Raw genomic sequence first — 12,145 nt, 5'->3', positions numbered from 1 at the left:
TAGAACACATTTCATGCAGAAAAATTAAACATTACCACTTGTAAGCAGCAATAGTTTCATTAAACTTTGTTATCGTTGAATTAGTTACCTGTTGCTATTTGAGGCATCTGTTAACAGTTTCGGAGACTGAGAAACTGATATGGAAAGATGGATAGATTAGTGCAAATTTAAAAAGTCATGAAATGTTTTAAACAGGGCACATATTTGTTAGCGGTGGATAACAAACTCTCTTCTAATTTACATTCTGTTTTCAAGAAAATGTATGGCTCTATGAGACTAAATCATCCCAATGGATGTATTTGTAGTCAAATTCCATTACTATTTTGGTTCATTACAGTTATTATGTACATGTGACATGTTTTGTACCATATGTATATGCTAACACACATTTCCAGCATTTACCAGCATAATTATGGTATTTTCGTAAATTTAGCCATCTTTACCAAACATTTATCAGGACATTTTTCTTTTTCTTGTCTCTTTTTAGCACTAATCAGACTAGGGCAAATCTGAGCTGATACAAAATACAAGAATTTTTTCTTAGTGGTTCATTCTACTGTGATTACATGAGATAGATAATCAGTACAAATTATAATTTTCATCTTTGACTAACACATTGAACACGGTGTTACTAAGCAATATGAAACCATAAGAGTCACTGTTTCTCCCATCTGCGCAGCCTGGTATGAGCCATTCTAATGAAACATTTTGAATTGTAAGACACTATCACTATCACTATCAAGGAATTACACACTATCCAGCTGGTCAGACAGGTTCATAACATCACATTCAAATGCGTGCTTTGATTCCGGGTGGTGTTAGAGACGTACTAAGTTTTAGTTTGATTTGATTGATTGTTCTTCAAAAATGAGAGGGTATGTAATTTTACTTAAATGTCTTAAATTTGTTGGTGGCTACCAATACACCAATTTATATTAAGATACACTGTTTCTTATTATGCTAAACTATAGATAATCTTTAAAGTCTTATCTCTTCTGGGTGTATGTTTATGGATTTGATATGTTAGTTTGAGAAATGCTGTGTGCATGCTTGGCATTCATAATGTGAAACATTTTCTATTGATTTACTGTTTGAATTGTCAGTGTAATTATTCTAACCAGCATAGCCACTGTTATATTTTTAACTATATAATATACCATATAATGGAAAAGATTGTTGTGGGGGACAGGTTAATGGTTATTGTGTAGATGGATTTTTTTTTCTCTCTCTCTAAACTATCATAGTCACATAGAGGAACTTTACAAATGAGTCCAGAGTTGCTTAATCACTTTCTGTATATGTATTGTAAATAAAATAAGATTAGCAAAACATGTCATCTGCCATTCCTATACAATAAACAGTACATACACAGTGCTAATGAGTACACACACATAAATACTGCTATAGTAGATCCATAAATTAATGTAAATGTATAAGCCTTACAATGTTGCATCAATGTTGTGAATGCCTCTGTAGAAGAGTGTTTAATGTGTGAAATATTTACCTAAATGATTGCAGAATGCATTAAGGAATGTCATTCTGATGTCTATCACTATTATGCAGTTTTATTTTTTTAAGTTTTATTTACACACACAACATTTCACACATTGCACCAGACTTTGCACCAGCAAAATATTTCACGATTGATGCATCCATTAGTGAAGTAGTAGTGCAGGAGCACTGTCCGACCCATGTCTTTTACCTAGGGAAGGAAAATCTTGTTATTAAATATTAAAATATTATTATACTAAAATGTAGACATGTAAACATCAAATGTAAATAAAAGCCCATATTTCCAACATCATATTAAGTGGACCTTAATCCCTGGCAATCTCTTAACTGCGCAGTTAATATTTTATGTTTATTGTGTCTGTTGTGTTTGATATTATTTATTTATTAATAAAATATCCCGATTGTAATAGGTGAGTATGTATAACTGAAAGCATTAAATATTATCTTCCGTTGTGGGTGCACACCACCAATGTGCATGTTTATATGAGTACCATTCTTATTTATCATCAAACTATTGTAAATTATTGTGTACTCCTAAATAATTATTTTAGGAATATATGTTAAAACCAGTGTTACACATTACTATTTCATATGTTTGTACATATCAATGATTAACAAGACCTGTGAATAAGAAAGTACATAATGAACAGGGTTACCTGTACGTTTTTGATGTACTTTTACATTTATTGCTAAAGATTTGCTGTTTGGGCGTTTGCCACGTTGTCATGGTAATGAGTGTTAGTTGCAATTTCATTTTAGTTACTGACGAATGTTAAATAGCAAATTAAGCATGCTATTTTCATTTTAATTCATACTTATACATGTCAGTAACTAAAATAATGTGAAATATTCATGGAAGTCCATTAAGTGGTGCTTAGCAGATAGTGTCATTGTATTAAATGCCTGTATCACTAAGTGAGTGATCAAGAAAGATTACTAGATCCACAGCAATGTCACATAGAAAAAAAAAAAGGTATCATTTTCTGTGCGAGTAATGGTCTGAGTCTGGCCACCCCTATGAAAATTGTATGGCTCCACAACTGCAGTGAACACACATAACCCGGGCAGGGGGCTGCCAACCAACTCGCGCTCAGAAGCAGTTTGGGGGTTAAATGCCTTACTCAAGGGCACGTCAGCCATGAATTAATTTTCTCTTGCTGGTCTCGGGAATTGATCTGGCGACCTTCCGGCCTCAAGCTCGCTTCTTTAACCTCAATGCCCCAGCTGAACTAAAACCTTAGGTGCATATACAAATGAATCAACTTGTGTTTGTGTGCGTGTGTGGTGAGACTGCATGCAATAGTTGGTCTCAGATGTCCTTTCTGAATGTTGTGTGCTTAATGAAATTATCTGCATTTTAGCGGACTGCGAAGACCCAGAACACATGCAAAGCCAGGTGTAGTGTCCAAAGGGCCAAGAGAAATGTAGGATTGTCTCTTGTTTATATGCTTTTAAACCCCATAAACTAATATAAAACACAGTAAACATGTTAAATAGTTAGAGCAAAATATTCAGTGTCTTTATTTTCACATTACATCTAGAACAAATTACGATTCATTGATGTATGTCAAACTCTTCTTCATCATTTTACTAGGTAAGTTATAAAAAGTCATACTAATCTACTGTAGTACATTAGATAATAGTTTTAGCATAGAATTTAATTTGCCAGTTTGTTATCTTTGCCCTTTTAGCAATTGTTTATTCTTTATCTTTATTTAAAAATATTGTCCTTTAAAGCATTTGGATTAATATATTCAACTGATATGTTATTCTTTGTTCAGCTGCGATTATAATTTATGTACTGTTCAACCACAGAAGTCAAATCACTAAAAGAAAAGGTATGTTTTATGTATTAAATTTATAAAGAAAAACAATTTAAAAATTAAACTCTTTAGTGCACATCCTTCTATCAGATTTATTTTTTATATTCAAATGCATTTGTTGTTAAACAGGAAAACAAGGTCATTGTCCTTGGCCTTCAAGAAAAAAAAATTATTGTAAGTAAATACTGATATTATTGTCAATTATCTTGAATAGTTTCCTTGACTTATCCAGTTTTGGCTGTCTAATAATCTGTGCAGTAGTAGATGATCTAATATCAAGAACCATAAACCTATAGATGTTTCTGGGACAAAACCTTGGCTAATTGGAGAAGGTACAAGATGAAGAGGTTGATATAATAAATAAGGCACACATTTGATTTATAATAACTAAAATAATTTTCATGGTAAAAATCTTAAATATATTACTTTAAGTAGTGTGCATTTTAGACATTTCTTTTAAATATATTGTCTCTCCCTTTTTGGTTTGCAGATAAACGAAAAAGAAATATAGGCAGTGTAAAGACTCATATGAACTGGCCTTGGTTTGTCAGATTGGAACAGGGAATTTCTGCATGTGGAGGCTCTCTTGTGGACCACCATCATGTTCTAACAGCAGCTCATTGCTTTGATGAGTATGTACCACACATGACATATCTGTAATATTAAAATCATTTTGTTTTATCTCTTATCTTGTAATCTTGCTTAACTAATTTACTGCAACCACATAATCTTTTTAAATGTGATATTACAGTGAGTGTAATGCAAAAAAATTACCTCTATTTTACTGTATCATGCGTACAGTTAAATCTATAAATGCCTTTAAAATGCCTCATATCTCAATGCCTCAATCTCTGTCACATTTTTTATTTTGACTTCTCAGTACCGGTGTGAATACAGATAACTGGAAAGTGTATGTTGATGTTGTCAATCAAAGGAAACTGTCCAAACCATATGTAATAAAAGAGATCAAAATTCATGAGGATTATGGCAAGGAATTTTATGAAAACGACATTGCCCTTTTGACGCTCAAGGAGCCAGTCCAGTTCTCAGGTGTGTCCACACATTCTATTTAAATTGTGCAACCTACATTCTGTTATTTATCACAGTGCAATCTACTGTATGTTATTTCTCAGTCCAACCAATATATTAGTTTTGGTGCTGGAGTTATTTTCATTGACATATTAATTGTAATTCAAATTCAAAAGTGACGCAGAAGGTAGTGTCGCAGTCACACAGCTCCAGGTGCCTGGAGGTTGCGGGTTCGATTCCCGCTCCAGGTGACTGTCTGTGAGGAGTTGGTGTGTTCTCCCCGTGTCCGCGTGGGTTTCCTCCAGGTGCTCCGGTTTCCTCCCACAGTCCAAAAACACAGGTTGGTAGGTGGATTGTCGACTCAAAAGTGTCCGTAGGTGTTAATGTGTGAGTGTGTATGTTGCCCTGTGAAGGACTGGCGCCCCCTTCAGGGTGTATTCCTGCCTTGCTCCCAATGATTCCAGGTAGGCTCTGGACCCACCGCGACCCTGAATTGGATAAGTGGTTACAGATAATGGATGGATGGATGTTAATAATTTTTTTTCATCATATTGCAGACAGCATCTATTCTGTGTGTCTACCAACTTTGGGCAATAGTTTTCCTCCTGGAACAAAATGCTGGGTTGCAGGTTTTAAAATAACCAGTAAGATATTCCATTTTTTTTTTTAGATTGTGGTTTACTTTTTTTTTTTTTTTTTTTTAAATACTTCATGCCAGATAATTTTGGAACTTTTCTATTGATGCACCTATAAAATATAAAGTGCAGAGTGTACAGAGCATCTGATGGTTTTAAATATAAATAATAATAAATATTTTGAAAATGGGGCAAAAATGGAAATACATGGTTATATTTGGGCAAAAATAACATTTAACTTTTTTCTTACTATCAGCAGTTTTTTTTGTACATGTGATATTATAACTGCATGGGAAAACTTAATTTAGGCTTCAATACAATACCTATAATAACAAATATACATTTGTTATTTAGCCAGCCATTAAGAATGTGATTATTCTTACAGCTTTCAAAAAACAGTGTACTGCTATTTCCCCAAACCTGCCATATGTTTTATCGATATATTTTTGTACAAATTGTGCATAGATATGTAAATGTATAGTTCACTGTTATCTAATGAAAATAAACAGATAAACTAATCCCCCAAAATATCCTATAGAAGAATGCAGTGATCCAGCTTACAAATGTTATAGTAGAAATAGTCCATACATCATTACATCAGTGTGTTGCCCTTGTCCCATCCCTTGATCAGAAGAGAAAATTTGAGATGGGGGCTTTCCTTACTGAGCATATGCATGTTTTGTGAGATTTACCTTCAGAACAGTTCCCTGATTACTTGAAAGAGATGTCTGTGGAAATTATAGACCAAGCCAAATGTAATGCTGGAGATGTTCATGAAAAAAGAATCCTTCCCAGCATGTTGTGTGCAGGAGATCTGAAAAGTGGACAAGATGCATGCATTGTGAGTGGGTTCCACAAACACACACACACACACACACACACACACACACACACACACACACACACACACACACACACACACACACACACACAAACAAACGTTTACATAGTTCTGACTAGTGGACATGTTAAATTTTTTTTAATTGTGATAGGCCATCAGAAACACCTACTGTGTATTTACTCACACTGCTCACTACATTAGAAACACCCACCTTAAATATTTGCCTTGTGTCTGTCTCTCTACAGGGGGACAGTGGGGGTCCTTTGATGTGTGAGGCTCAGGATGATGTATGGTATCTTGCTGGAATAGTCAGCTGGGGTGTTGACTGTGGGAGGCCTAACAAGCCAGGTGTCTACACAAATGTATTACACTTCTTAAGATGGATAAGGGAACAACAATAGCAATACGCTGGAGGTATGGATACTCACATACATTTTCAAATGACAGTGATTTTAGAAAATACAAACAGGTTGTTATTTTATCCCTAAACTGCTGTATTGTCTCTTTTTGCACTCAGCAGAGACAAAAGGTGTGATTGTCTGTGGCAGTATCCTAATGAAACTGCGACCCTGAACTGGAGAAGCGGTTACAGATAATGAATGTATGAGTATCCTAATTAAATTGTTCCTCAGTTAAAAAAAAGCATGTTCTCAGATAAGAATTTTATGAAAGAAAAACTACATTCTTTTCGTTCATTAATTTTCTGCAACCACCGGGATGACAATACCTGTTGCACCACCATGCCTCCCATTCCAGAGCTATATCATTTGCAAATTTAATTTGTTTTTTTATCTCTTTTTGCTAAGCACAACATCTAACCTGTTTAACTGCATCATCAAGAATATTTTAAATATTAAAATGCTAAAATGACAGTGGATGAGTGTGTGTGGTGCCCTGGGAAGGACTGGTGCACCATCGACGCTGCGTTCCTTGCGCCCAGTAATTCTGTGTAGGCTCAGGACCCACCATTACCTTCAACTGGATAAATGGCTACAGATGATCAATTAATGAATGAATGAGTGAAATGAAACGTGGGCAAATTTATGATATTATTTTCATTGCTGCATACAAATTAATAAGTATAGAGGAGCACCAAATGATCTGAAAATGCCTAACTTTATGCTAACCCTCCACTAGCCCAATATTCGACTTTCTTTGAACTGTGTCCGACCTAGTGACTAGACCGGATTGTATGTGGTATTGGCTTACATTGGGATAAGCAGAAAATATAGTTAAATTCTAAGACTGAACTATAGAGGAATAGAAATGTGTGGCTGCAGATTTATCTGGAAGACTGAGAGCCTTCTTTGGACAAGTATAAGGGCTATAATAAAGGCAAAGTCGAATGTATCAAATGTAATTGCCTATTAATTGTAGGGTTTTCTGTTTTTGTTTTTGATAGGGGTTATGGCCTGGGCTTAATGGCCATTTTAAATAAACAATATTGTCTGCTACAGATATGATATGATTTTGTTTATAATTACCAGTGCATAGTGTACCATTATTGGAATTTGCACAGTAACATTCCTTCCTCATGGGTCTTTTGTGTACTCTGCTTGTGACTTGTTACATAAATGAACATTTAACTCCTTTGGGCAACAATAATTCACCAAAGCCTTAAAAAATTCTGTTCCTGAAAGAAATGCAAGCTCTTTAACATCCACCATTACACAAAACATCAGCGAGGTAATGAGGCCTGAACTACACTGGTATACACTGAAATATCTTTACAGTCTGAAGCCTGGAGGTCCAAAACCTTGTTTCTCATCTGATAGGTTGTTGACTAAATGCCACTTGATAATATTTTATTATTGCTATTATGTCCTTGAAGGAGATGATTTACAGCTGCCCACATTTCACATACATAACACTCATGAAAACTATTTTTGTGGAACATTTAAACCCTCAAAATTGCTTTGTAACTCACTCACACAATCTCTTACTCTCATGTTTAGTAGTTAAGAATTCCTTTCACTTCCGCGTATATCTTGGAAACCTGTAACGAATAAAGCCTCTTGATGCATTAACAGGCATTTCAATTTCTGAGTGGTGTTTCTGCAGTCAGTCCTAAGAAAGACAGGCCAGAGTGAGTTAGTGACATTCAAAAAGACACTTCAACTCTCAATGATTAACTATGGCAAGAATCTTTCACCTCATTGATATTTAACTTCCAGACTTTTTCAGGTATGATCTACCAGACAGGGCTTTGAGATTGACCTTGCCTCTAAGGCCTTGTGCAGTCTTGTTTTTGTAATTTGTGATTCTATGTCCTTTTACACAGCAGATAGCATTGTGAGAATTGCATGCCTATGTCGTCACATATTTGATTCTAACTGCTTCACACAAATCCGCTAAAACCAAGGATAGCTAAGGATTTATATATGTACCCAAGACATTTGGGGCACAACAGGGTGGATTTTTGGTTAGTATTTGTTTTAGACATGATAAATTGATATCACTCTTACCTTAAATGCTTAAATGTGGTCTAAATGGGAACAAAAAAGGCTATCATGTATTTCTTGGTTGTTTAGACATTAGATTCATTAGATTAGGTTCTGTGTGTGGAGGGAAAAGCATGTGTAGGACTAAATTTTAAACTGAGAATGGAAAATGGTAAGATGTACTTGCTGTGTTTGTTAAGCTTTGTCTTCCATTAGTCCTTCAGAATCTGGGAGATTAAACCTTAACCACTCACTCACACAGAACATACCTTTTCTCTCTCGCTTGTCTTGTGATAACGGTGGAAAAAAGCATTAGAGTCATATGCTCAATCCATGTAACCTCTGGATTTATTTACTGGTGAAGAAAGTCAAGGAAGGCAGTTACTCAACATGGACATAGAAAGTCACTGACATGATGCACTAGTCTCATCAAGCAACAGTAGCTATATAAGCTCTAATAATGACACTTATGGCAAGAATAATAGTTTAAGTTTTGCATTGAATGTATATGGTGAGATTGTAGGTAACAAACAAGGACATTCCTGCTGACTTAAAATAACTGCCCAAAAATCTGTTTCCATTAACTGACTGTATTTTGCAATATGGATTGATTCTGGTAAGTAATCTTGTATTCCCAAACTACAGAAAGATGTATTTAAATAGTAATAACAGTGATTCTGGGGGGAAACGTTCAGAACTCGTGCCTAAAATAGCTGACTGGAATGTTTAGCTACACTGTGAGGTTTCATTTATTTATATTTTACTAAGGTAAACTGTTATTTAAATCACATGAATACACTAATTTAATGTGGCTTAGATGAGGTTTGATTAAGGGGCATTCTGGGCATTTTGTTGTAGCCATATGCTAATATTAAAAAGCAAAAAAGTATTTTTGCCAACCAATTCATATAATGCCCTTCTGAAGGTTGTTGGTTTAGGATAATTATTATGGATTAGCCACCTTGACCAGTGTACTCACATGGGTCAAAAATACCCCCCCCCCCCCCGCTCTCTCTCTCTCTCTCTTTCTTTCTCTCTCTCCCTCCCCTTCCTCTCAGGCGTTCTTACAGTTTCAAAGGCACCAAATGTTTTCATCAGTATGAACTCACTTTCCTGAACAAACACAACGCTGCTACACACCTTAGCAACCTACAGCTACTGTTACATCCTGAACAATGGGGGGAGGTAAGTCAATGACATTGTGCATTTGTTGTGTTTGACAAATTAATTTGGTAACAAAACAAATTGCTTAAATTCCTTTCTGGTTTATGCTTGTTTGGTCTGGTGCTGGTATCACAGGTCACCATGCAGGGTCATGCTTGTTGACCATGATTCCAGTCTTTGCAACACAAACACTGCTCTTACTGGCTGCTTATTGTTACATGATCTAAATAAGATTGTATATTTAATTAATTATTAAAGTTCAATTAATTTAACTAAGCTTTACATGAATGTTATTGGTATTTAGAAAAATAAAATTTTACCTTTAGCCCACATTTAATTAATACTTGAAGATGTCTGGTGTGTCTTTTCTTTGATAGTTTAGCACGGCATCTAATAGCTAACAAAATTGAAGTCTATATGGCACTGAAATATTACTTAGAAGCTACATTAAAGAAACAACATTTAGATATTAAATAGGTCATGGCTGACTAAGTTTGTAGAAAGTTTTGTAAATTTGACATGACCATGTGTTTAACCAGTGACAGGTTTATAAATAAACAGCTGTTCTATAACTGATTTCTTTCATAACCTCTTTTCCTCCATTAATACATTTTCCTGCAGTCCTTGCATTATTGCTCCAGCTGGACTGTTGGGGTTCCAGCTAATTATCAGTACATGGAAATAACACCAAACAACAACCCCATAGAGAAATAAGGGGGAACATTAGCACAGTTGAAAACCAAAAACAATCTTATAACAGAGCTTTCCCAATTGAGCCATAGCAGACAAATATATTTAATACATTTAATAAGTGATTTTGTCTTTGTGAGAGTCTTCTACTGCTGTGATGGGGTTCCTACTGTTCTGTGGTTATGTGTAGGTGGTTTAAAGTTTATAAAGGCTAGTTTTTATTATGATAAGTATGATCATAGCTACACCGCGACCCTGAAATGGAGAAGTGGAAAAGAAAATGTCTGTATGTATGTATGTATGATAGCTATGATCTAAAATGCTTATATGTCAAAGAAAACTGAAAGTTGCTAAAAGTTATTTTTACCACCAAGTAGTAGCAAACCAACATAAGCAAAGGTAAGGCATAATGTAAGTGGTTATTTATGTTAGTATTTAAATTACTATATATTTTAATTATTTATATGAATATTTATTTTTAATTATTTATTTTAAAAATATAAACTTGTAGTTAAATTCTGCTGAGACCAACAATACTTCCATTTCAGTCTGGTCTTGTGCTGGTGTACTTGGTCACCCTGTGTGGTTAGGCTGGCTCACAAGTTTAACAGTCTCCAAAACACGACATCAACTTGTTATTGGTGGTCTTTTGGTGGCTGATTATGTCTAGGAGGAATTTTGAGGTAACGATAACCAAAATAAAGATCTCAATAATTCTGTCTTTTCTTTGTTTCTAGAGAACCCTGACATTTCTGATAGTGCCTTCAACTATGGTAAAGTCACTGACTGTGAATCACATCTTTCTAAACCACAGCCCACAGCAGGGGATTTGTATTTAGACTAATGATTTATAAACGTCTGTACTGCCATCTAGTGTTGATCCCTGAGAATATGAACAGTGTGTGTGTTGTTAGTGATGATGGCATAAGGTTTGGGCAAAATAAAATAAGTGAGAACATGTTCCACAGAACATGTTGCACATTTAATGCATAATTACAGATTTGCATAATTGCACTTTTTAACATATGGTACACATCTGTTCTGTTTCTTCTAAATAATTTCCTTACATACTGCACCCCCCTTACCCCATGCCTCATAAAACTGTGAGCTACAATTTGCAGGTAATGCCATATTTGAGTGTGTTCTCTGTAAAGGATGTAGATATTTATATTCACTTAGGAATCAATGTGTGTATTTGTGTGTGTGTGTGTGTGTGTGTCTGTCTGTCTAAGATTATGAAGTGATCAGAAGAGGAGGCCTGATCTTTGCAGCTGTTCTCTTCTGTTTGGGCATTGCCATTATTCTGGGCAAGTGACCATTAATAAAAATCACATAATATACACCTTGATTTTAAATGACACTTTAAAACACCCAGCCTGCATGAGCGGTCATCTGTAGCTTGGGTCATTTATGGAGATCATTTTTTTTCTTGACAGGCAAAAGACTAACCTGTGGGAGCAAACGAGCGGCAAAGTAAAGCACACACACACACACACACACACACACACACACACACACACACACACATATAGACATATAGACAGTAAGGCACCTGTGTTTTCTGTTCTGTTCAGGCCTGTGAACTTGGACGACCTTTAAACTCAGCCTGGTTGCAGTGAAATACTTGTGTACTGGAGGTACATCTTATTAACAAAGACTTCTACATTCTCTCTGTCTGTCTTTTTATCTCTGTTTTGTGGTCTGTAGTAATCCTGAAACCTTTGAAAGGATTAGAACAAAGACACTTGAAGTCTAGTAAAGTGTTATTAAAACTTCTTAAGACCAACTTGTGAAAAAAGCCCACATTTAAGGGAATAAAGCCTTTTTCACGCAGTAAATGGAAATTTCAGTAATTATTCAAAATCTCTGCATAATTCAGTTATTAGGATATAAGCAACATTGATTCAAATATGTTCCAATGTGAAATGTTTGATTGTATAGAAACATTCCAGTTTCAGTGGACTGGACAAATACCAAACTACATGTGTGAAGCTCAATTTAGAAGCAAAA

General features: G+C 35.2%; 2 protein-coding genes across 2 annotated transcripts; both read left to right on the top strand.

Moving 5' to 3' along the window:
• Positions 1–2,878: 2,878 nt before the first annotated feature.
• On the top strand, positions 2,879–7,817 carry tmprss13b (transmembrane serine protease 13b). Its single transcript, XM_066659114.1, has 10 exons — positions 2,879–2,936; positions 3,054–3,106; positions 3,294–3,350; positions 3,465–3,509; positions 3,826–3,967; positions 4,216–4,385; positions 4,922–5,008; positions 5,686–5,840; positions 6,086–6,254; positions 6,358–7,817. Exons 2-9 carry the CDS (start codon positions 3,073–3,075, stop codon positions 6,239–6,241), a joined length of 846 nt encoding a protein of 281 aa, XP_066515211.1. The 5' UTR covers positions 2,879–2,936; positions 3,054–3,072; the 3' UTR covers positions 6,242–6,254; positions 6,358–7,817.
• A 1,524-nt stretch (positions 7,818–9,341) lies between these two features.
• fxyd2 (FXYD domain containing ion transport regulator 2) lies at positions 9,342–11,734 on the top strand. Its single transcript, XM_066650355.1, has 5 exons — positions 9,342–9,466; positions 10,873–10,908; positions 11,368–11,442; positions 11,572–11,608; positions 11,710–11,734. The coding sequence occupies exons 1-5, from the start codon at positions 9,457–9,459 to the stop codon at positions 11,732–11,734; spliced, it is 183 nt and encodes a 60-aa protein (XP_066506452.1). The 5' UTR covers positions 9,342–9,456.
• Positions 11,735–12,145: the final 411 nt, after the last annotated feature.

This window comes from Hoplias malabaricus, chromosome 2 (genome assembly GCF_029633855.1).
Source record: "Hoplias malabaricus isolate fHopMal1 chromosome 2, fHopMal1.hap1, whole genome shotgun sequence".
Taxonomy (NCBI): Eukaryota; Metazoa; Chordata; class Actinopteri; order Characiformes; family Erythrinidae; genus Hoplias; species Hoplias malabaricus.
This window is presented reverse-complemented; position numbering and strand designations above follow the sequence as displayed.

Excerpts from the sequence above, each read along its gene's own strand:
- tmprss13b (XM_066659114.1), top strand. The coding sequence starts at position 3,073 with ATGTATGTCAAACTCTTCTTCATCATTTTACTAG. Across the intron at positions 4,386-4,921 it reads GGAGCCAGTCCAGTTCTCAG|ACAGCATCTATTCTGTGTGT; the intron begins GTGTGTCCACAC and ends ATCATATTGCAG. Across the intron at positions 5,841-6,085 it reads GTGGACAAGATGCATGCATT|GGGGACAGTGGGGGTCCTTT; the intron begins GTGAGTGGGTTC and ends GTCTCTCTACAG.
- fxyd2 (XM_066650355.1), top strand. Across the intron at positions 10,909-11,367 it reads TGATAGTGCCTTCAACTATG|ATTATGAAGTGATCAGAAGA; the intron begins GTAAAGTCACTG and ends TGTCTGTCTAAG. Across the intron at positions 11,609-11,709 it reads GGGAGCAAACGAGCGGCAAA|GCCTGTGAACTTGGACGACC; the intron begins GTAAAGCACACA and ends TGTTCTGTTCAG.